Source organism: Trichosurus vulpecula, chromosome 4, assembly GCF_011100635.1.
Source record: "Trichosurus vulpecula isolate mTriVul1 chromosome 4, mTriVul1.pri, whole genome shotgun sequence".
In the NCBI taxonomy this organism is placed as follows: Eukaryota; Metazoa; Chordata; class Mammalia; order Diprotodontia; family Phalangeridae; genus Trichosurus; species Trichosurus vulpecula.
In genome coordinates this window covers 179,340,819-179,365,323 of record NC_050576.1, presented here as the reverse complement: position 1 = coordinate 179,365,323, position 24,505 = coordinate 179,340,819, and the positions used below count along the sequence as shown (strand labels likewise).

The 24,505-nt window shown below is 41.0% G+C and overlaps 1 protein-coding gene across 1 annotated transcript; it reads right to left on the bottom strand.

Moving 5' to 3' along the window:
• Nucleotides 1–255: 255 nt before the first annotated feature.
• Nucleotides 256–21,819, bottom strand: LOC118848050 (CMRF35-like molecule 2). The gene is made up of 7 exons (XM_036756784.1): nucleotides 21,694–21,819; nucleotides 13,344–13,652; nucleotides 11,671–11,794; nucleotides 10,029–10,141; nucleotides 5,582–5,619; nucleotides 4,792–4,893; nucleotides 256–467 (listed from the first exon to the last, which is right to left on the bottom strand). Exons 1-7 carry the CDS (start codon nucleotides 21,767–21,769, stop codon nucleotides 339–341), a joined length of 891 nt encoding a protein of 296 aa, XP_036612679.1. The 5' UTR covers nucleotides 21,770–21,819; the 3' UTR covers nucleotides 256–338.
• Nucleotides 21,820–24,505: the final 2,686 nt, after the last annotated feature.

The window sequence follows — 24,505 nt, the reverse complement described above, 5'->3', positions numbered from 1 at the left end:
AAATTGAGGCTTAAAGAGGTTCCATTGAATAACTAATATCAGAATAAGGGCTCAGAGTCAGAAAGAAATAGGATTTGAACCCAAGTCTTCTGATCCCAAGATAGATCTTCCTTCTCATATACCATTCTGCCTGGGTGTCAGACGGAAGTCATCCTCTTCCCACCCTCCCACCAGCCCTTCTTTTAGTTACTTGTATTTGTATGTACCATGTGATTACTTCTGAGACCCCATTACAATACAAAATTGATATATAAATACCTGGGAAAAAGAGAGATAAGTTTATTTATGTTTTTATCCAAAGGGCTGGGCTTCAGTGCAGGAGGCCAAAGGGTTGCAGCCTATGTCTTCTTTACTGTACTATATATTATTTTGTCCTCCGGGTACTCCTGTGTCTCCAAAGCTGTGTTCTGGTTGTCCATGGGAAAAGTTAAGATGGAGTATGTAACAGACTGTTCTTGAGCAGCAATCTGTAGAGAGAAAGGGCATATGTTTAGGGGGGCAGGGGAAGGAGAGAACGAGAGAAATGAACAGTCAGCTTAGAGCAGCATTTCTCAAGCACATATCGAGATTGAGAACAGGGATGACCTACTCAAGACCTCCCCCCCATAAAACATCACTGATGTGCTGCCAGAGATTTTCCCAGTATTGCTGGCTTTTTTTCCGAAATAGATGGTTGATATGACTGTTCTTCCTCATGTATCCCTTATCCGTTCCTTAGTCCATCTATGTCTATCCTTGACTTGTAAGTGGGAGATCACAAAGTATGTTGCAGACACAACCTAACTTGTCCTCATTAGTCCCTTGGTCAAGGCAACTGCTGGATGGACATACTGAGTTGGGGTAGGAGAAGAGTCAGATAGTACAGATGAAACAGTTAAGGATACACGTTGAGTGGTTAAATGACTTGTCCCAATACCACACAGCCAGTGAGGGATTAAGGTAGAAGCAAATTTAGGAATCCCCCATTTGAATCAGCACCTGTTTTAGGGACAGCAATTCTGCAAAGCTCCTCACCTGACCCTGGTAATCAAAACTTCACAGTCCCTGTAGCTGGGCTTTCTGCCCTTCTTTTCTTCTCATCTTTCATCATTATCCCTGCCAAGCTATTTTTTGAAAGCCCTCCCCCATATCTTTCCTTTTCCAGCACAGGAACCTATTACTCTCAATTTTCACCACATTCTCTCCCCAGCCCACATGCCACAGAAGAGTTAGTACACAAAATGAAAGGCTCTAAAGTCTCTCGCTTAGAAACCATTGAGGGTTTCTTCTGATGAATCGAGCTTCATTAATTCTACAATTCCACAGTAAGATTAACTAGAGTCTAACTTGGTGTTTCTCTCTTGGGTTATCTGTCAGGTAGGCAGTTTGGAGGGGAGTCCCTCCAGAGAACTGGGCTGGGAATGGGGCCTCCTAGGTGAGTTTCAAGCTTGATCTCTGACTAGCTATGATATTGGGACAAATCATATAACCTCTCTGTGTCTCAGTTTCCTCAGCTGTACCATGGGGAGAATACCCTACCCCTTCCCTCCAGACAGAATCTCATGTAAAGAAGCAATAAGGTCAGACTACTTTAAAGCACTTGAAAGCATTTCCTCCATCACTGGATATGCTCATCCAAGTCAAACTCAATCACTGTAGGTATTCCACAGGGTTCTATCCTGGCCCCTTTTCTCTTTTCCCTCTATACTATTTCACTTGGTGATCTCATCAGCAACCATGTAATTTAGTTGCCACCTCTCAAATCTACCTATCCTGCCTAACCTCTCTGTTGACCTCCGGTCTCACATTCTCCAACTTCTTTCATACCTTTTGAACTGACTATCTAGTAGAAATCATCTTAAACTTAACATGTTCAAAACTGAACTCATCACCTTTCTTCCTAAACCCTGCACCAGGGTGGGCACCCTGCAGCCTCAAGGCCACATGTGGCCCTGTAGGTCCTTGGGTGTGGGCTTTTGACTGAGTCCAAATTTTTCAGAACAAATCCTTTTATTAAATGGATTTGTTCTGTGAAGTTTATATTCAGTCAAAGGACCACATTTGAGGACCTAGAGGGCCACATGTGACCTCGAGACCACAGGTTCCCCACCCCTGCCCTACACCCTTCCAAACTTTCCCATTACTGTAGGATATACCGTCATCCTCCCAGTCACCCATGCTTGTGACCTTGTTGTCATCCTCAGCTCCTCACTATTTCTCACTTTTCATTTCCAATCTGTTGCCAAGACCTACCAATTTTACCACTGCAATACCTCCTAAATATTGGCCCTTCTCTTCTCTGATACAGCCAAACATGGTGTAGGACTTCATCGTCTCATGCTTGGACTACTACAAAAGCCTGCTGGTGGGTCTTCCAGCCACAACCCTCCCAACTTCCCCACTCCCTCACTCCAATCCATCTTCAATTTAGTCACCAAAATGATTTTTCCTGAAGTGCAGGTCTGACCATGTCATCTCCCTATTCCATAAATTCCAGTGGCTCCCTATCACCTACACTTAAATACCTCTGCATGGTTATCAAAGTCCTTAACCTAGCTCCTTCCTTCCTTTCCAGTCTTCTTACATTTCGCTCCCTGCCAGGTACTCTTTGATCCAGTGACATTGGCTTTCTTGCTGTTCCACAAACAAGACACTCCATTTCTTGGCTCTGAGCTGTCCTCCATACCTGGAATGCCATCCCTCCTTCTTCCACCTGCTAGCTTCCCTGGCTCCCTTTAAGTGTCATATAAACTCTCATCTTCTACAGGAAGTCTTTCCCAATGCCATCTTCATTCTAATACCTTCCCTCTGTTAAGGATTTTCTTGCAGTTTCCCCTATTATATTGTGAGCTGCTTGAAGGCAGGGACTGTCTTTTTGTATTTTTAATACTCTTTTTGTATCCCCAGCACTTAGCACAAGGTCTGGCACGTAATAGATCTTTAATTAGTTTTTATTGGCTGGTTGTTCTACATGCAGACATACAGGCAGACTGTGCCAATCAGTGCCAATGGCACTGGCTAGAGCCAATTTAGTGGTGAAAAAACACCTCCATGACTCCCTACTTGTGACCTGGAAGAATGATCCTAGTTGAGAGTTAGGACTAGAAATGCTATCATTGTTTTTACCAAACTAGGAGTACAGAAGTGATAGAAGATCATCCCTCTGGTATAAGAGTCCTTGACATCGGTGTCATTTTGTCTTCTTTCTGATGCAGAAATAATGGCACTGGAGAATTCCATGCTGTATGTAAGTCATTCCAGGAGTGCTGCTGCCCACATTTTTCTAGCAGAGGGAGGACCAATGTGCAGTACTATTCTCTAAAGCTTGCCCCTCTATGACATGGCATATGAAGTCATGAACTTCCAAAGTTTTCACTCTCCTAAAAATTTCACCCAAGGATCGGGGTATTTTAAAAGAGGTCTTTATTCCTCTCCAGAATTTATCCAGCCTTCCTCCACCACACTCCAGAAACCTCTTCCTTCTGGAAGAGCACTCTAAGAGCCCTGGGATTCATACATCGGAAGTACCCTCCACTGTTGTGCCCTGTCTCCCGGTTTACCCTCCATCTTGCCCCAGCTCACCCCACAGTTTGTGCCCCCATCTCCACAGAAATAATCCTGCCCCAGCTTGCTCCACAGTTTGTGCTCCCATCTCCATGGAAATCAGTTTGTGTTTTTTCCCTTTAAATACCCTGACCCTACCTCTGCTCGGGGCTGTTCGATTTGAGTCTTTACTCTGAACAGTCGCACTCTTGAATAAATCCACATCAAAATTTATATCCGGGTCTCGCTCACTTTTTTTTGGCACAACACCACCTCAGCAGCATCTCCCTCTGATTGGTTGGCTCCTCCAGAACCTCCCTTTAAGGAGGGGACCAGGACAGCCATATCTTCATTTCTTTCCAGGCTGTGCTCGGAATATTCTCTACCATACTTTTCCCATCCTGCCACCTACCGCAGTCCTAGGGTTGGGTTTTCCTCCTTTCAGCTTCTTTTTATGTGTTGCCTGCCTCCATCAGAGTGTAAGTACCTTCAAGTAAGGGACTCTTTCTTTCTGCTTGTATTTGTATTCCCAGTGGTTATCACTTAATGAATGCTTATTGATGAACATATTTGCTTCAGTTGTAGGGTACCCACTTCAGGGGGAATCAAGCAGTGGAAAGAGGACTAGATTTAGAATCATAGGACCTGGGTTCAAATTCCACTTACTATCAGTGTGAGATCTTGGGCAATTCACCTAACCTGTCTAGGCCTCACTTTCCTTATCTGAAAAGTGATGGGGTTGAGCTTGATGGCATCTAAGGGCCCCTTCTAGAGCCAGATCTATGTAGGTGATCTACCCTGTTCTTAGATAGAACTTAAGTTGAACTTGAATGAAAGTCAGATCAAAGTGAACTTAGGCAAGAAACAAAAACTGAAACTTAAGAACAACAACTAAAAACCAAAACACACAAGAACATTGACAATTCCTGACTAGAACTATGTGTTCACATCCTTAAGCCACAGGCAGGACTGTATTCCTTAGCCACCCCCACATTTCCTCACTGATATTATAACTTAATTCTCAATCCTAGTCACTTCTCAAGGCATGGGCACCAAGCCCAATAAGGCACGTTGTGTGTGGCAAAAATCCGTATTTACTATGCTTTTTTCATCCTGTGTTGGCCACATTAAAAGTTGCTGACTAGTCTATGACATCAAACCCGCGCAAGTTTTGTGGATATTGCCTTTCCCAAGATGCCTTTAAAATCCTTAGTATTGGGAATAGGGCTAAAGACATATACGTACAGAGAGGAAGACTCCAGTACTTACCCCAGTGCTACATTCTACACTTGGATTTCTTTGGATAGGTGGATCCTGATTCGAGGGTCTCCCCTGTAGCTCCAGATTCAAGTAACAAGGTTCATTGTTTGGCTGCTCAGGAGCAAGGCACAGGGGATCGTCAGCACATTGGATAGTATCAGGTAAATGACCAGACCCAGAATTTTCATTGAGGATTATCTCCTCCCAGGCTGACCCAGTCCTGTCTGCCTACTGAGTCTCCTTCTGAATGCCCCATACACCTTCCCATAGCCTTTGTGTCCTGGCTCCAAATTCACCCCAGCTCCTCTCTGACTGGGTGAAAGCCCAGCTAGATTATTATCCCTTATGTGCAGACTTCTCTTAGAGTAAGAGAGGAAAGTGGTGACTTGAGCCCATGAGCACAACGCCTATGGCCCTGATTGGGAATTATTGCCAAACCTTCTTTGTTAGGCATAGGTATAGGGACTGAGCCTATGAGTGATTGCGTTAGTATAATGAACTTTCTTTACTGAGGCAAGGTCAGTCCCTTCTTGGCAACATGGAGTCTTGGAGATGCTCAGGGCCCTGAGAGGCTAACTAGCCTAAGGTTGCACAGCCAGTATAAGTCAAGAGTTCTTGACTCTGAGGCAGCCTTCTAGCTACTAGGCCATACCACCTCTCCACAGGAATGGATCAAAATAAAGGAAGACTCTACTGTGCCATGGGACATTATATAACTGCATTCTTAGCCTCTTTGCTTCTCAGGGAAAGAACAGGAGGAGGGGAACCTCAATTTCCCTCAGACCATAGCTTCTCTTACCTGATTAGAGTCCAGGAACACCACTGACTTCTCACCAGCTAAAAAGAAACAAGGATGGTTAGGAGTCAGTGTCTAGAGTAGGGATGGGCTCAGAAGTAGAGTCAGTAATTAAAAGGAAAAAGGAGAAGCAGGACAGGGTGGAGGAAAGGCAGGGGCAATCTGCACTTGAGGAAATACGTTCATCTTCAAAGAGGAGCACCTTGCAGAATCTGAAATGATGTCTCCTTTTATTTCTCCTTATAATCATGGATCTAGAGCTGGATGGAACATCATGGACCATTTAGTCCAGCCCCTTCAATTTGTAGCTGAGGAAACCAAGGCCCAAGGAGGGGTTTAGGTAACTCGCCCAAGATCATATAAAAAGTGTTAGAAGTAGCATATGAACCCAGATTCTCTAATCAGTACTTGTGCTCTTTTCTCTAACCAGTACTTGTGCTCATTTCTGTATACTCTGCTATCTCCTTCTGAAGAGGACTCATGATTTCATTGTTATAGAGAGCTCTCAGTGAGGAAACTCTCCTTACCAATACAGAGCAGCACCCTTTCTACAACTTATCTTGAAGCAGGGGTTCTTAACCTGAGGTCCTTGATCTGTTTTTTGTGTTTTTAATTGACGACTTCATTTCAATGTAACTAGTTTCCTTTGAAATCCATACACAACCACCCCCATATATATATACATATGTGTGTACACACACACACACATACACACACATATATATACACAAAACTTTACACATTTAAAGATATTATTCAGAGAGAAGTGGTCCTTTGAAATCCATATATATTATTTTATGCATTTAAAGACATTATTTGGAGAAGGGGTCCATAAACTCCACCAGAGTACTAAAGGAGTCCATGTCACAAAAAATTAAGAACTTCCAGATTAGAAAGTTGCCCAAGGGCATCAAGAAATATGTGACCTGCCCAGGGGTTACATGGCTAGTCCATGGGTCTTGACTCTATATCTTCCTGACTCTCAGATCCACTCTCTCTCTCCACTATGATATATTACTTCTTTTGAGACAGATTTTAAGAGGTCATCTAGCCCAGCATGACCATCCCTCTTTCTTTGGCCAGCACACTACTGAAACCATTCAAGCTAGAGGTATCTACATTCTTTCTGTTGTTAAGGTTCTCTGACTCAATCATGTCCCTTGGGATCACATTTCAAGAAGTCATGATCATGATTTTCCCTGATGTCCAGCAAGAAGTTTGCAGTGCTTTTGCCTGAAGCAAGCCTTTAATAAATATCTTTTCATTCATTCATTTATTCATTCATTCTGTCATTGTCCAAATAGAGTCGTCCATTTTTTAAGCATAGCTGTGTTCTCCCACACCTCTGTCCTTGTCAAAGAGGAGGACGAAAGACCTTCAAAGGGGGTTGTGGTGAGGAAAGGGTAGTTCACAAACTTGTCTAATCAGATACAACTATGCACTTAATTCTGTAGGCAGAGTATCATATTGGGACTTGGGATGGTGGCAAGGAATGTGGTGGTGTCATGACGCCACTTGGGTGGGATGAGGAATCAGAAGGGAAAAATATGATCCTTGATGTCTAGTGGCCCTAATCTAAAAAGGGAGGCATTTCACCCACATATTTAAAAAAAATATTAAAAAATAATTAAAAATTATTTTATATGAATTTTATAATTAGTTATATATGTACATATAGGCCATTTTAGATAGGTTCATATGCATCTTAATGCCTCATTTTTCTCAGTGATTTCCCTGATGGTCAGACTCCTAGCCTAGCAGCTCACATGCTCCAATTTTTCTTTGCGTGCTTTTTGGGGAAATAATAATAAACATAGTAACTAAAATGTCTACAACACCTTCCACATATCTCATTTGTTTCCCATAACAACCTTTGAGGTAGGTGCTATTATTATCCCCATTTTACAGATTAGGAAACTGAGGCAGTCAGCGATTGAATGACTTACTCAGGGTCATGCTTCTAGGGAGTGTCTGAGGCCAGATATTAACTCAGATCTCTGATTCTAGGACCAGCTCTCTAACCACTATGCTCCCTAGGGAAGTCGTCTGCTTTTTTGGGGCTATTTGACAAGCCAGAGGGCAACCACTGCCCCTGCTTGGCAGCTAAGTCCATGACACTTTCCTGTTTTATTTTCCCTCCCAAATGTTACAGTGTCTCCCTTAGGGGGTATCTCCTGGGCCTTCTTAACTTCAGGACCCTGAGTAGTGCATAGGCTACTCTCTTCTCTCTTTGGAAACTTGGCCCCCAACTGATGTTCATGTCAAAAACAAAGATCTAATTAAAGATCATAGGGTCCTTTATTTGACTCCCCACCCTTCTGTTCAAGATTATTCCCTTTACCCCACTTCCAACCTCTATCACTGACCAGGATAAGCTGGTGTTGGATGGATTTAATGGAGTGGTTGGACTGATCAGAGCTGGACAGGGTAGTCTAGTCTAGTTTCCTGGAAGAGGAAGCTTTTGAGTAATAATATTCTTGAGGATGAGTTTAGAGGGGCAGAGAAGAGAAAAGATATTCTTTTTAAAAAACTTTTATTTCTAGCAGCATCTTTATGTAGTAAAGACTTGGAAACAAGATAATTAGAGGATGGCTAAACAGGTATTACACATAAATATAATTAATGGAATATTACTGTGCAGTAAGAAATTATAAATACACAGAAGCATGCACTGGTGTAGAGTGAAATAAGTAGAATCAGGAAAACAGCATATACAATGACAAAACCAAAGTCAGTGGAGCCAGGCACAATGGTATACCTCAGTAATCACTACTCCTGGGAAGACTAAGGCTAAGTTCAGGAGTTCTAAGCTAGAGTGAGCTAACATGAACAAATATCTGAACCAAGGTCAGCATTTATACGGTGTGCCTCTGCGAAGAAATCACCAGGTTGCCTTAGGAGGGGCAAACAGACTCAGATCAAAAATTGAGCAGGTCCATGTTCCCATGCTGGTCAGAGCAAGACCAGGCCCGTGAAATAGTATTTGTACTGTCAACCTATATGAGATAGGGAGACCAAGTCTTAAAAAAAATTAATGTAACTGGAAAGAACAAACATCAGAGAAAAGATATTCTTAGAAGGAAGGAGGATGTAAGTGTGAATTGAGTATGAACTTCAAGTGGGTTGAAAAAATTTACTTGTCTATACCCCAGGGCTGGGGCAAAATAAGGATGTCAACTGGCATGGGCATCTTATAGCCCTAACTCAGGAATTTAGCAGTTTTGCTGAGAACTAATTTTTCCAAACAGGGGAAGAATGGGACCATTGGGCCCTTAGAGAAAAGTGCCCAGGCTACTCAGTGCCCTAAAGTTAAATAGGTCTGAGAAACCCTTCTGCGTGATTGATTAATAGTGAAGTTGTGGGAAAATGATAAAAGCCAGCTGCAAAACAGAGGAAATGATTCTTCTTCAGCCCGTGAAACAGGTTACTGAACACTGACTACTTCCTTCCCCAAAAACCAAAAATATGCAATGGGAAACTGGAGCATGTGAGTGAGACTGCTGTGTTTGAAGTGGAGGGTGAAGGAAAATTTCCCATATGAGAGATAGTGAAGATCTATTTCTTTCCTCCTCTGAAGACAACTGAGTTCCCCCTTCTCAACTTCTCATGGCTTTTGTTTTGGGTCTCTCCTTTTGGAGAGCCTTAGAACTAGAGAGGGGCTATGGTTAAAGCATCCACCTCACTCCAAACCATTGATGCACCAAGGAGCCCGAGATAAACTTAGGTGGCTTACTGTTGGATCTACATCCTAGGGAAGGAAGGAGGAAGGATAGAGAGTCCTAAAGGAGCAGAGGGTGTTTTTCCAGGGTTTCTGGAAAGCAATTTGAAAAAAGTTACAAGACTTGCATACCCTTTGACCCAGTGATACCATTACTTGGCCTATAAAACAAAGATATCAAAGAAGGAAGAAAAAGTCACATAGGTACAAAAATATTTATATTAGCTCATTTTGTGGTGGCAAAGAATTAGAAATTAGACTCTAAGCCAATTAATTGGTTAATGGCTGAACAAATAATGGTATATGGATGTAATGGAATACTATTGCTCCATAAGAAATAATAAAGGGGATGTTTTGTATGAACTGGGAAGATTTGTATGAATTGATGTAAAGTGAGAAGAACCAGGAAAACAATTTATACTAAAACATTGATACTGTAGAAACGAACAATTCTGAAAGACTTAAGAAATCTAATCAACTAAGATTTTAGAAGACTGGTGACAAACAATCCTACCTCACGACAGAAAGGGGTGATGGGACTAACAAATATGCATTTTTGGACATGATCAATATGAATATTTTTTCTTGACTATGCATATCTCTTACAGGATTTTTTTAATGGAGGGAGAAGGAGAGAAGGGAGAGACAACAAATGCTAGATAAGTGAAAAAAACTTCCATATCAGGAAAAATAAAAAAAATTAAAAACCATGGCCTGGGATGGCATACTCACCCTTCTTCTCTCTCATCATCATTCTCCAAGCCAAAAACAAAGCTCCCGCCAATGAAATAATTAAGAAACCCAGGATCAAGGACAGTATTCCAGGCTTGTCAAGAATCCCAGATCTATTGAAAAAAAGAAAATCCAAAGTAGTTGATCATCTAATCCCTTCTTCCACCTACACATCCCATGTCCTATCTGCACTTGGACAACTGACCTGCCAGAACTGGATTGATGATTGTAATCAACACTTGGAGAATGATGCAAAGAAAAACTTTTTGAGTACTAAGAAGACTCTCTTAACTAACAACCAAATACAGAGCCAGAGTCTGGTCCTACATTTGCCACAGGGGCAAGTGATCCAAGGTTAATGGGGTCCCCAGTCTGAACATCAACTAGGGGAGAAATATAGCCAGGTTGATAAGGATAACTAATGGGAAGATACAAATCTGAGCCTTGATAATCATTCATGAGAGTAAAAGTATGTGCCTAGATCTGGACATAAATGTACTTTCCACATTGGGACATGTGGAGAGAGTTTGGACTGAGACCTAAGAGAACCAGGCCTTCATCCAAGCTTTGCCACTCCATAGTTGTGTGATCTAGGGAAAATAATTTCCTTAGGTCTGGAACTTGGTTTCTTTTTTCTTCAAACTAAGTATATTTAAATTAAGGTTGCATTAAGTGGTCTCTAAGATTCCTTCTACCTCTGACATTTTATGGTTTTGTGACTCAATCAATTAGCAAGATTTTTTTAAATACCTACACTAGATATTGTGCTGAGTGCTAAAGATACAAAGAAAGGCAAAAATATAAAAAGGAATAGTCGCTGTCCTTTAGAAGTTTACATTCAAATGCAGGAGACAGCATTAAATAAATGGGTAACTAAAATTCATACAAAGTAAAAGGAAGGTAGTCTTAGAGGAGAAGGCACTAGCAGTTGGGGGGATCAGGAAAAGTCTCCTGTAGAAGGTAGCATTTGAGCTGAACCTTGAAAAAATCCCAGGGATGTCAAGAGGCAGAGGTGAGGAAGAAGAATACTCCAAACATGGGGGAAGCTAGTGCAAAGGCCCAAAGAAGGGAGGTGGAGTATTATGTGCAAAGAATAGAAAGTGGACTTGAATCTCTGTATCATTGAGTGTGGAGGGGAGTAAAATATGAGCTCACTGGAAAGATAGTACAGGGTCCATGTTGCGAAGGGCCTTAATGCCTAACTGAGTACTTTATACTTGATTCTGGAGGTAATATAGAGCCATGGTAGTTTACTGAGCAAGAGAATGACATGGTCAAAACTGCATTATAGCAAAATCATTTTGGCAGCTTTGTGGAGGATGGATTGGAGTAGAGAATCTGGGAATCTATTTAGAGTCAGGGAGCCCCACTAGAAGACTATTGCAATAGTCCAGGTGAGAGGTGATAAGGACCTGAGCAAGGCTGTGTGAATGGAGAGAAGGGGAAGTATGCAAGAGATTTTATGAAGGTAGAAATGACAAGATTTGACAACTGATTGTGTCTGCTGTGAGAGAGTAAAGAGTCAAGGAAGATGCCGAGTTTGCAAACCTGGGAAATTGAAAGGAGAGTGATGCCTTTAGCAATGATAGGGAAATTCAAAAAAGTAGATTATTTGGGGGAGAGAGAATGAATTTATCCTTACCTTGGGGGTTGCATAGGGTCAGAAATTTCTTTTGAAGTCTTCTCTCCACCTATTTCATTTATGTCTATCACTGGTATATCTGTTGGTGATGTGGTTGTATATCTGTTTGAGGCCACTGTGGGTGCTAGGAAAAGGAAAATTCAAATCAAGTCCAAAGCATTGTCCCTTTGTCTTTTGTCATGCAAACACTTGTATATTTCCATTTTAAGTAGTTTATGATTCATGACAGAAGCCAGATAGATGACTCTTGGGGATAAGACCTGCTGGAATAGGAGCAGCTACCCTTCACCAAGTCCCACAAAATGTGTCTAGATGAGAGGTTCTTAACCAGGGCTTTGCAATTTTGTTCTTAAAAATTATTTTGATAACTATTTCAATACAATTGGTTTCCTTTGTAATCTTATGTATTTTATTTTATACCTTTAAAGACATTACTAAGAAGGGGTCCATAGGCTTTACCAGACAGCCAAAGGGATCCAAGACACAAAAAACCCCTGGCCTAGACCCAGGCAAAAGGCCACTTAGGTAAATCTTGAGGTTCTACATCCTTCCCCTTCTCAATCTTTGCCTGATGAGTTGAAGGTTAGAATTGATAACCCTCGCTAGATTGATGGGTTACTCAATGGGGAGGAGCTGGAAGTCATGGTAGGGAAGAAGTCAACACTGAGTGTTTTCAGAGAAGCCTTGAAGATGGTCGGAGTAGCTTCTCTATTGACTTTGGTTCCTTTTTTTCTCTGGCAGCAGCAGATATCACTCATGGTGCAGTGACCAGTGGCATGGACCCTTTAAGAGGTCTAGACAACCTCTTCCTTTGTTGCTTCATGACAATATGATCCAATGTGGCACATTGGAAAGAGCATTAGGAAGCCTGGGTTTGAACCCCACTCCTGGTGCTTATCAGCTGTGGTGGTGACTTAGAACAAGTAACTTAACCCCTCTAAGACTCAGATTCCTCACCTGTAGATGTGGATAATAATATTTATGCAATTAAGTACTGTGGAATAACACTTGGGGAGAAAGTCCTTGAAAATCTTAAAGCTGTATGGAGATGTAAGATTTCTTTATGGTTACAAGAATAGAAGATTGAACACATAGTAAAGTTGGTGATTTGATCCTTGGGTCTATCAAAGTTTGCAGAGATATTAAGGCTTGGTTTGGAATCTCATGGAGATAAAAATAGGGAGGAGAGCTGGAGTTCTCAGAGCCAGGCAACATTGCCTAGTTCTTATTATGACTAGGCTACAGTAAATATTTCTCTCCCCCCTCCCTGTCCAGGAGGATCATCAGCCTTTCTGGATAGAGGTGGGATCTAGTACAGTTCTGGGAGCACAGGAGTCACTTCTGGGTAAGTTTCCCAGCTCAGTCCATGCATATGAGGGAACAGAGTGGGACTGGAGAACTCAGCCACTCCAATAAAGTGAATGCAGCAGAGATTTTCTGGATCCTACTGATAAGTACCTCAGGAACCTGGGGACTCATGCCCAACCTACATGGATAAACAGGAAAACAGGTACATACCTGTACCCAAGCACACACACACACACACACATTATCTGGAGTTGCCAGTAACTAGTTGTGGACTGCTTTTATTGCCTTAAGTTGTGGGGGTGGGATGTGGGGAGATAATTCTTGGTTCCATAAGCTCTGGGAGCTGGGAGAAATATCCCTCTTACCTGGAGAAACAAATACAGTAATTGAGAATTTAACATCAAGCAAACTTTGTTCAATCCTGCATTGGTACTGTCCTGCATCAGCTTCAGTGAGGTTTTTCATGGTCAATGTGAATGTTTGATTTTCAGGATTGTCTCTGATGGACACTTTTGATTCTTGAGTATCCATAATTGTGTCACAAAAAAACGTCCATCTTTCTTTGCACCATTTTTTCTTTTGAGTCTTGTAGATTTCTTCATAGGAACACTGCACAGTCAGGGATTCTCCTACAATGCCTCTCACCTCCCTGGGGCCAGACAGAGATAAGCAATCTGGAAAACACAAGCCCATGTTGTCATCTCATGTGCAAGGTCTTAAACCAAAGTGGATGGTATCCCATAAACTTCTCTCCCCTTAAAAGCTTCATCAGAAACCATCACCTTAAGGCACTGGCATGAAGTAGAAACCAGGAAGACACTGGACACTGTTTTCAGATTCAGAGACAGAGAGGACCAGATGATCATGCCCAGGTCTGGGAGCTGAAGGTTAGAGTCTCTGTTTTTCTTTTGGAATACTGTTCCCTCAGGAGAGGTGTTAGACACCATAGTGCAAAGACTATACTTTGTGACTTCACATAGGAAGCTGTCTTTAGGTGACCAGGAGACAAGATGGCAAATTGGATAGAACATAAGACTAAAAAACAAGAGGCCTGGGTTCTACTCTTAATTCTGCCACTTTGACTTGGTGAAGTTACTCCTCCCCACCTGCTCCAACTTAGTTTCCTCATCAGGAAAAGGAAATGTTTGCAGTAGAGTACTTTCTGGCCTCAATGTCTGTAGTTCCTGAGGCACCCCTCTTTCATATATGAAATGTTCAGACAAAGACACTTTTAAAGTCATTCTGCAGGTACATGTCTATTAGTCAGCTAGAGGATAATCTGTTCAAAGCAAAGGCATTTAATGAACCAGCATAGCAAGAAAAGTTACAATAAAACATTTCCATTTGTCTTCCTCCCCACCATGAACCTAGAGCGTACTGTCCCAGAAACACACAGCATCAATATGGAGAATGGTCACACCTAGGGATCAAATATGAAGGTTGCACACTTGGAAAATACAGGCACTCATGCTGAGGGGGCATTCAAGCCTTCAACACTGTAGGACCAAAGATGCAGTCTAGTGATGTCACTTAACTGCTTTCATTGGGCCTGCTCTCCATTGGGTGGGATATCTCCATGCTACTGATTTCCACTGATCTCATGGTGTTTGCTGGTGTTGGCTGTTAGTGACTGCTTGGTGGCTAACCTCAGTTGGTCATGGTCTCATGGTGGCTGCTGGGCACAGTAATTACTTCTTGGCGTTACTCAATTGGTCTGTTACCCTACTGAGGCAATTAGGTGACACAGTGGATAGAATCAGGGAGCTGGAGTCAGGAAGACCTGAATTCAAATCTGGCCTCAGATACTCATTAGCTGTGCAATCCTAGGCAAGTCACTTGATCTCTGATTGCTTCAGTTTTCTCAGCTGTAAAATGGGGATCATAATAGCACCTACCTTCCAAGGTTATCTCAAAAGAGATAATGTTTAGCATAGTATCTGGTACATAGTTGACATTTAATAAATGTTTGTTTTCCTGGAAAGCAATTTTGGCAGAAACTAGGCATAGATCAACATCTCATACTGTATACTGATACAGTCAAAATGAGTGTATGATTTAGATTTACAGAATGATATCATAAGCAAATTAGGGAATCATGGAAACATTTACTCATCAGATCTATGGATAAGAGAAGAGTTTATGACCAAAGAAATAGAGAGGATTATGGGAAGTATAATGAATAATCTTGATTACATGAAATTAAGAAGTTTTTGCATAAACAAAACTAATGCAGCTAAAAATTAGAAGGAAGATAGGAAATTGAGGGAAAATTTGTAGAAAATTTCTCTGATGAAGGACTCATATCTTGAATATAGAGAGAACTGAACTAAATTTATAAGAATATGAGTGATTCCCTGATTGATAAATGGTCAAAGGATATCAACAGTCAGTTTTCAGAAGAAAAAATCCAAGGTACTGATAGTCACGAAAAAATGCTCTAAATCACTACTGATTAGAGAAATGCAAATTGAAACAATTCCAAAGTACCACCTCACACTTATCAGATTGGCCAACATGACAGAACAGGAAAATGATAAATGCTGGAGGGGATGTGGAAAAATAGGCACATTAAATGCACTGTTGGTGGAGTTGCAAACTGATCTAACCATTCTGGAGAACAATTTTGATCTATGCCCTAAGAACAATAAAACTGTTCATACCTTTTGACTCAGCAATACCATTGACAGATCTGTGTCCCAAAGAGATTAAAGACAGAAAAGAGAAGAACTATATGCACAAAAATATTTATAGAGGCTTTTTTTGTGGAGGCAAAGAATTAGAAATTGAAGGGATGTTTATCAATTGGGGAATGGCTGAACAAGCTGTGTTATATGATTATGATGGAATACCATTGTTCTATGAGAAATGAAGGGGATGGTTTCAGAAAAATCTGGGAAGACATAAACTGATGCAAAGTGAAATGAGTAGAACTAGGAAAACATTGTACACCGTAACAGCAATATTGTTAATGATGACCAACTGTTATAGATTAGCTACTCTGATCAATACAGTGACTCAGATGAAAAATTCTATTTACAACCAGAGAGAGAGAGAACTGATGAACTCCTGTTTTTAATTTTTTTTTTTTGGAGGGGAGAGGTCAGGCAATCAAGGTTAGGTGACTTGCCCAAGGTCACACAGCAAGTGTCAAGTGTCTGAGGCTGGATTTGAACTCAGATCCTCCTGACTCCAGGGCCGGTGCTCTATTCTCTGTGCCACCTAGCTACCCCTAAATTAAAAAAAAAAAACCAAACGATTATTATTTATTTATTTTTCACATTCTATTTTTTTTGAGTTACATATTCTTCCCCTCCCCCTTCCATTGAGAAGGTAAGAAATATGACAGAACTTAAGAACTCTGAGTGCACATTGAAGTATACTTTTTCACTTTATTTTTCTTGCTTTTTCCAATATAGCTAATATGGAAATATATTTTTCATGACTTCACATGTATAATTGATATCATTTGCTTGTCTTCTCAATGGGTGAGGTAGGGGCTGGAGAGAGAGAGAGGACTTGGAACTCAAAATTTTATAAAATAAATATTAAAATAAAGTATGATTATTTTTAAAATGCTTGTTTTGTTTCTTCTTTCATTCCTGTTTCTTCCTTTCTTTCTTCCTCTTTTCCTCCTTTCTCTCTCTTCCTTTCTTCCTTCTAGTCTTCTTTTTCTTTTCCTTTTGCTTTCTTTTAGAGTTTAATTAAGGTGGTTGAGAAAGAAGTCTCTCTCCCCTTCTCTCTCCCCTCAAGAGCAGCTAATACTGACTTACAGCCAAGGCACATAGCAGAGGACTTTTCTTACTATGATGTTTCAGTTTGCTTCAAACAAATTGCATCCTTTAGTTGACTGCAGTTCTGTTTATGTCTAAGAAGGTAGTTCAGGGATATTGTTTTAGAACCCCTAAATTCTACTGTGAATGCTGAAGAATTTTGAGTTCCCTTGGCAATGTGATCCCCAAATCTAGTTTCTGAGCCAGAGAAGGGAGATTTCCTAGGTGGTACCAGATTTGGGTATTACCAAATGGGCAACCTCAAGGTTGAGAGTTTCTGAGTTTGAGCTTTGAGGTATCAGCTTCTTAGAGCAAGATCTCCTCTATGTCATGCTTCTTGGACAAGGAAGAGTATTGCTGATAGAGAACTACCCTGTAATTGAAGGATTAAAGTCATGGTGTCTGTGTGTGTGTGTGTGTGTGTGTGTGCATGTGTGTGTTTGTGTGTGTGTTGGGGATGAGTAGGAAAGGTGAGAGAAAAGAGCTGAACCTTACCAACCCTGCTATTGCTGTGAGTTACTTAGATAGTACATGTTGATGGAAAAAGATAACTTATCCAGCATCTCACCTCCAAAAGCATGTTCATCTTTCAGAGATACTCTAATAGGCCACTTGAGTGTTTAACATGTTTCTGGGCTCTGAGGAGGCATTTTATGTGGGGGAACAAAATAAAAGCTGTTTCACACCCAATATACATATTGTATATTTTCTGCCTCTGTAGGAGATCAAGATACTGCTATGTATATTTGGGAGACTTTACCTCAGAAATTTCCCCAGAGTAAAAGGTGGAGTCTAGTGAGCCAAAGAGAGAAAATGAGCATCTTGGGGCCAGGTGCCCAGAGTTGGACCTGGTCTATATGAGACCAAGCTCTTGAGTGTAGGTGGGTAGGTAAGGGCTGGGTCATGTGTTACATAAGATTTATGAGCTCCTGGGTAAGAAACTAAACATTTTAGGTAGGCAATTGTTATTTCCATTAATTCTGGTGGGGCTTCAGAAGAGAAAGCAGGTGTGAGAAATGAACAGCTAAGTTGGTATCTGAGAGTAGAAGAAAGACTTCTAGACTATGGATTAAATTATACGAATGATGGAGCTCATAACCATAGTAGAGTACCAGGAACATGTATTTGCTTGGAGTCTGATCAAGAGGTTATTAGGCTGACAATGAAGAGGGAAGGGGGAAAATTCCCAAAATAGCTACTGGGGTAGTTATTGAGAGAGAAACATGTTCAATGTAGAAAAAAATTTGAAGGTCGAAACAGAAATGAGTCTGATGAGGAATAAAAGGTGGAGCTGTCTTAGGACATCATTGTGGTTTCACAAAGAAGTCACAGACAAGCTCAGTTTTTAAAAGACATACAGAAGCTAAAAGCAAGGGCAGCTAATAGAACTTAAATACAAAACTGTGGCACGGCTTTGGAAGAATTATGTCAGAAGCACGAAAGCCTGGAATTAGCTGTGGCTGGTAATGAGTACTAAGGACAATGAAAAAGGTGTGTGTTTTTTTAAACTTATGAGAGGGGCAGGAGAAACATCAAAGAAGAAATAGTGCTGTTTCTGCAAGTGGATGGAAAAAATGAGAATGGAAGAAAATGAGAAAGCAGATGACTCCATTTTAACTTTGTTTCTCAGGGTGCTAATGAATTACATCCTGGGATAATGGTTGAAAGAACTGATAGATACTATTACTGAAGTGTTTTCAGTGATTTTGGAAGGATAATGGAGTTAAAGAAAGTGTGATTGTAGGATAAGAGAAAAACAAGTGTCATAAACTTCGAAAAGGTGGCTGAATTTGGACTCTGTATACTATAGGTCAGCAAGTCTGAATTCAATTGCCAACAACGTTCTAGGATACATTGCAAAAGGGATGTCTGTAAACATCTAAAAAGGGAAGTACTGACCACCAAGTCAAAACGGTTTTCAGCAAGAACAGACTAATTTCATTTCCTCTTTGACATAACTAGACAAACAGATATTTCTTTCTTTTTCTTCTTCTTTCTCTCTCTCTCTTTCTTTCTCTCTTTCTCTCTTCCTCCCTCCCTCCTTCCTTCCTTCTTTTCTCTCTTTCTCTCTTTCTTTCTTCCATCCTTCCTTCCTTTCTTTCTTTTTTCTTTCATTCTCTCTTTCTCCCTCCCTCTCTCCCTCCCTTCCTTCCTTCCCCCATCACTTAGCACAGTTTCTGGCACATAATAGGCACTTCATAAATATTCCTTGTCTGACTCACTTGAATGTACCTTGCACACAATATTAGCGCTTATTAAATACCTAGGTGAGTGAGGGCAGATCAGTCATTGAATAAAGGAATTGAATCATTAGCATGGTTGTCAAATTTGCAAATGACACACAATGCCTGGCACATAGGTGCTTAATAAATGTTCACTGATTGATTGATTGACACAAAACTGGAGATAACAGGTTGATTGACAAAGGCCAGATACAAAAAGAAAAGGACTTGTTAAAATGATGGGCCAAATCTAATTGGATGAAATTTAATTCAACAAATATTTATTAAGCTTCTACTATGCACAAGGCCCTGTGACAGGCACTGGAGATATAAAGACAGAAACAGTGAAAAACAACCTCTTCCTTCAAGAAGCTTACATTCTCTTGGGTGGTGCGGCATACAAATAGATAAATAAATAAAAGATAATATGAAGAGGGAGAGGGCACTAACAATTGGGAAAGGCTTCCTGAAGGACATGGCACCTGAACTGGGCCTTGAAGAAGGCTAAGGATTCTCAGAGGCAAGGGTGTGGAGGGAGTACATTCTAAGTATGAGAGACAGTCTGGACAAAGGCAAGAAGGCATAGAGGCAATGGAAGGCCATGTAATCCAGTTCTGCCAGGGCATAGAGTGCATGAAGTAGTGTGATATGAGATGTCCAGAAAGGAAGGCTGGTGCCAGACTGTGAAGTGCTTGAAATGCTATGTGAACAGTTTGTATTTATTTCCTAAAGTCAAAAGGACATAAGCCACTGGAGGCTTTTGAGCAGGGGAATGGCATGGGCAGGCCAATGAATGAGGATTCTTATTATCACGGAAGTTGTATGGAGAGGAAAGAAAATGGTAACATGGAAACTAATTAATCAGAAGCATATTGTAGTAGTCTAGGCAAGAGGCGATAAAGGCCTTGACTAGCATTGATCATTTGAGTGGAAAGAAGGCACTAGATGCAAGAAATATGATGAAAGTGGGATCAACAAGATTTGGTAACTAATTGGATGTGGGGTTTGAAGGAGAGGGAAGAGGGAAGCCCTTTCCTTCCACTTAAAATGATTGTGATTCTAAAAAGCTGCATGTCTGCCATTCACATCCCCTTTCTGGAACTCAATATACACTTCCGTAAAAATTATGGCATAAGATTCTGTCCCAAATATTTACACTCCTAGCATGCCAAAGTTCAGTGCAGGTGTATCAGAAGGTTATAGAAAACTATGTTCTCTGGTGATGTAAATCTAGATAAGTAAATCCAAATAAGGATGGTTCTATTCTTAAGGGTAAGTGTAAGTAAAGTCCTCTACTTGGGTCTTCTTAAAAAATTAAATTAATTTTATTTTTAATTTATGGAATAAAACAAGCATTTCTATAACATAGTACAATAAAAAAGATGACTGCACTTGAAACTGCAAATCTATTATGTACAACTTGCTATTCCTTTTAAATATATAATAAAGTTATCATGAAAATTTCTTTTTCTTTCTTTTCCTTTTTTTCTTTTCCCTCCCCCTTTCTACCTCCACCCCCTGTCTTAGAGATGGCTACCATTAGGCACAAATAGGTATATATATATATGTACACACACACACACACACACATATACATTATATATATGTATGTGTATACATATATACATATATATACACACACATACACACATATATACACATGCATTATACATATGTATACATGTATGTATGTAAAATTATACTTAGTTTTATAGGTATGAGATGAAAGAGATAATTTAAGACAACTGTATGAACAAACAGAAGAGTCAATAGGGTGACATGACAGCCAAAAAGAGATCGTTCATGGCGCAGCTAGGTGGTGCAGTGAATAGAATATTGGCCCTGGAGTCAGGAGGACCTGAGTTCAAATCCGGCCTCAGACATTTGACGCACTTACTAGCTGTGTGACCTCGGGCAAGTCACTTAACCTCAATTGCCCTGCCTTCCCCCCTCCAAAAAAAAAAAAAAAAGAGACCATTGTCCTCAAGCTCCATTAAGAGAGGCAGAGGGAAATCTGACAGCTTAGCTGTACTCAGCTGTGCTTAGACCAGTGACACTAGTCTCCTTGCTGATCCTCCCACATGACACTCCATCTCCCAGCTCCGAGATCTTTCACTGGCCTGGAATGCTCTCCCTCTTTATCTCTGCATCCTGGCTTCCCCCGTTTCCTTCAAGTCCCAGTTAAAACTCAGACAGCCTTTCCTGACCCTCTTATTTCTATGGGCTTTCTTCTGTTGATTATTTCCAATTTATCCTGTCCATGGCTTTGTTTATACATAGTTGTTTGTATAGTCTCTCCCTCACTAGACTATGAGCTCCTTAAGAACAAGGACTGTCTTTTGTCTTTCTTTGTATTCCCAGCCCTTAGCACAGAGCCTGGCACATAGTGGGAATTAAATAAATGTTTATTGGCTGACTGACATTTTAGGAAAGAGATTGACAAGCTGGAACATATTCCAAGGGGGTCAAGGTGGACGCTCAGTATTTCTCCCCAAAGCCTTCTCTTGCTTCCACAAAGCCAAGTTAGTTTCCAGAGTCTGATTCCAGATACATATGGACTGCTTTGAATATATCCTCTTTTCCCTGGTGTAGATCTATCTGTCTCTGGTCTATTCTAGGTTCTGTATAGAGCTTGGTTCCTAGTTTCTCCTCCTAGAATCTGCTGCTGGCTCCTCTCCCCCTCTCCCTGCCAGAGGGATCCTCTAATGATCTGCCTCACTCACCTTTTGGGCAAAGGAGTAGCAGGATTGAAAGTAGTGGCAGCAGCAGCAGCAGTGGGAGCCTCTCTTGCTTGCTCATTTCTCCACTGGGTGCTCAAACCACATTATCGTCAGTTCACTCCTCTGGTCCTTGTGATGTGCCCCGGAAGACACTTAAGCTCCTCCAAGCCTCTGGCTTAGGTTTCTGGCTTTTAAAAAATCATGCTTCCTGTTTTTACGTAGCTGTTTAGTGGTAAGACATCTATGTAGTTGTTCAGAGATAAAGAAGAAAGGGAGGGAATAAGCATTTATATAGTACTACTATGTGCTAAGCACCCTACTAAGCACCTCACAGATTTAAAGTTTACTGAGAGTGAAAGTTGCTAGGTTGAGGAAAGCTCAGGGTGAGTGGTTAGAAAAAAGGGTAGAAATATGTTGTGTTTGGAGAAAAGGGAAAGGAAGGGAATTATTCATATAGCGTCTACTATGTCCCGGGTTCTATGCTTGCACAGGTTCTAGATAATGGACAATGTTCTTGCACTTTCCCAGGCAGCAATGGAGTAAAGCAGGGTTGTGTGCTTGTTCTCATGCTTTTTCAGAGCATGTTTTCAGTGATGTTGTCAGAGGCCTTCAATGAAGACAAAAACAGCATCCAGATCGTTCATTTACTGTGCTGATGGTAAGCTATTTAACTTGAAAAGGCTACAAGCCAAAACTAAAGTGGAGGGAGAGTTGGTGTATGACATTTTGTTCACAGATGATTGTGCACTCAGTGCAACCTCTGAGGCTGAGATGAAATGGAGTATGGATTGAATTTCTACTGTTTGTGTTAATTTTGGTATGACAATGAACAGAAATGGGATTTGAACTCAGTTCTTCCTCACTTCAAGTCCAACATGATATCCTATACCTACCAGGATCATGTACTAGGATTGCTTCTTTCTTAGTGGACCCAGTAGCAACATTCCTACAGGATGTGTCATTCCATTTTGGCCATGATACACATCTCTGTGAGGAGGCTTCAGGGATTCCTTTGCCCTCAGAGATACATAGCTGAGGTTGTGTCCTTGTCTGGGTTGCTATCGAACATGGTAGCCCTTGCTGAATTCTCTTTCCTTTGAACTCCAAGAAGACAGCATTTGTTCAATAAGATGTGTTCATTTTCATGTATGTTTAATCGTTTTTTAGTTACATCTGACTCTCCATGTTCCATTTTGGGATTTTATTTGCAAAGATACTGGAGTTGTTTGCCATTTCCTTCTCCAGCTCATTTTATAGATGAGAGAACTGAGGCAAACAGGGTTAAGAGGCTTGCCAGGGTCACATAATTAGTATGTGTCTGAGGTCAGATTTGCACTCAGAAAAAGGAGTCTTCCTGATTCCAGGCCTAGCACTCTATCTACTGTACCACCTAGCTGCCCCTCAACAGGATAGTCTGCACCATTGTCCTTAAATATTTTCATGTTTGGTAGTCATGTATTGCCACTAGATCGTGAGCTCCTTGAGGAAGGAGACTATGTCTGTCCTCCAGGCATACGTCTTCTCTGTCTTCTCAGTTTTTCCCAGTCTCTAGCATTTTGCTGAGTCTTCGGTAAATGCCTAAGCAATATTTATTCAATTCAATTTCATTAGTGCACTAAGGAAGGTTTTCATATTCCCATTTTCTTCTTGGAAGTATATGGAGTTATGCTACATTTCAGAAAGATTTTCCTTCAAAAAGAAAAGCTAGACAGCTAGATAGTCCAGTGGATAGATTGCTGGACCTGGAGTTAGGAAGACCTAAGTTCAAATCTAGCCTCAGATACTTACTGGCTGTGTGAATTTAGTCAAGTCACTTAACTGCTGTTTGTTTTAGTTTCTTCATCTGTCAGTGGGGATAATAATAGCACATACCTTGTAGGGTTGTTGCGGGGATTAAATGAGATAATAACTGGAAAGTGCTTTAGCAAAAGTAAAACCATTTCCTAAAGGAAAGAGCTGAAGGAATGAGTTGGAGACAAAGTCAAGTCCTCAGGGAGGAGGTGGGAAAGAGTAGTTCTTTTCCCATAAGGGCTGGGGTTAGCCTTGCCGACCATCCCAAGTGCCATCTACCTTCCTCTATCCAACAATATGCTGCTAGACAGATGCAACCCACCTGGTATTTAAGGATGAACAGGCCCAGCTCAATCTAGCAGACATCAGAAATAATAATACACCCATGTAATGTTAATGGGATAAGATCTTCCCCGCCCTCTCATAGGCCTGTGTGACCTGCTTTGAGCTCTGGCCCAGCTCACAGCTGTGATACATCCTGAGTCACATAGATCCCATAGGGGGAGGGACTTGCCTAAGGAGGAGCTGGCTTAGGGGAGGCTTGCTTGTAGGAAGGCTTTCACACCTTTTGCTAATTTCTAATTAGGGACTGAGTCATGAGGGTTGTGATGCCTTCTGGCTCCGCAAAGTATATATATACTCTGAGTTGATATTTTCCATTGGGAACTTGCTTTTGAGAAAGACTTTTTGATTTCCTGATCCAGACTCTGAATAGCCGTTTGTTCAGAGTCCTCTGACTGCTCAGATGTAAAGGCTTTCTCTATCCAATGGTGTATGTAAAGTGTATAGAATTATTGCTTTGATCAGGTAGTTAGAGCCCTGTCTGTTTGTCTTTGTGCTAATTTCTCTGCTTGTATTTTCTCTGCTGACCTTTTGCCCGAATTAGTGATTATAATTAAAAGTAAGATTGTTAACTCCTTTTTATTTTATTTTTGTTTTTTGTTATTTTTTTTTTGTTTTTCGTTAACCCCTTTTTAAAGCAGTCTTTCCTAGAAAAGCAGATCTAAGAAACCGTGCTAGCAGA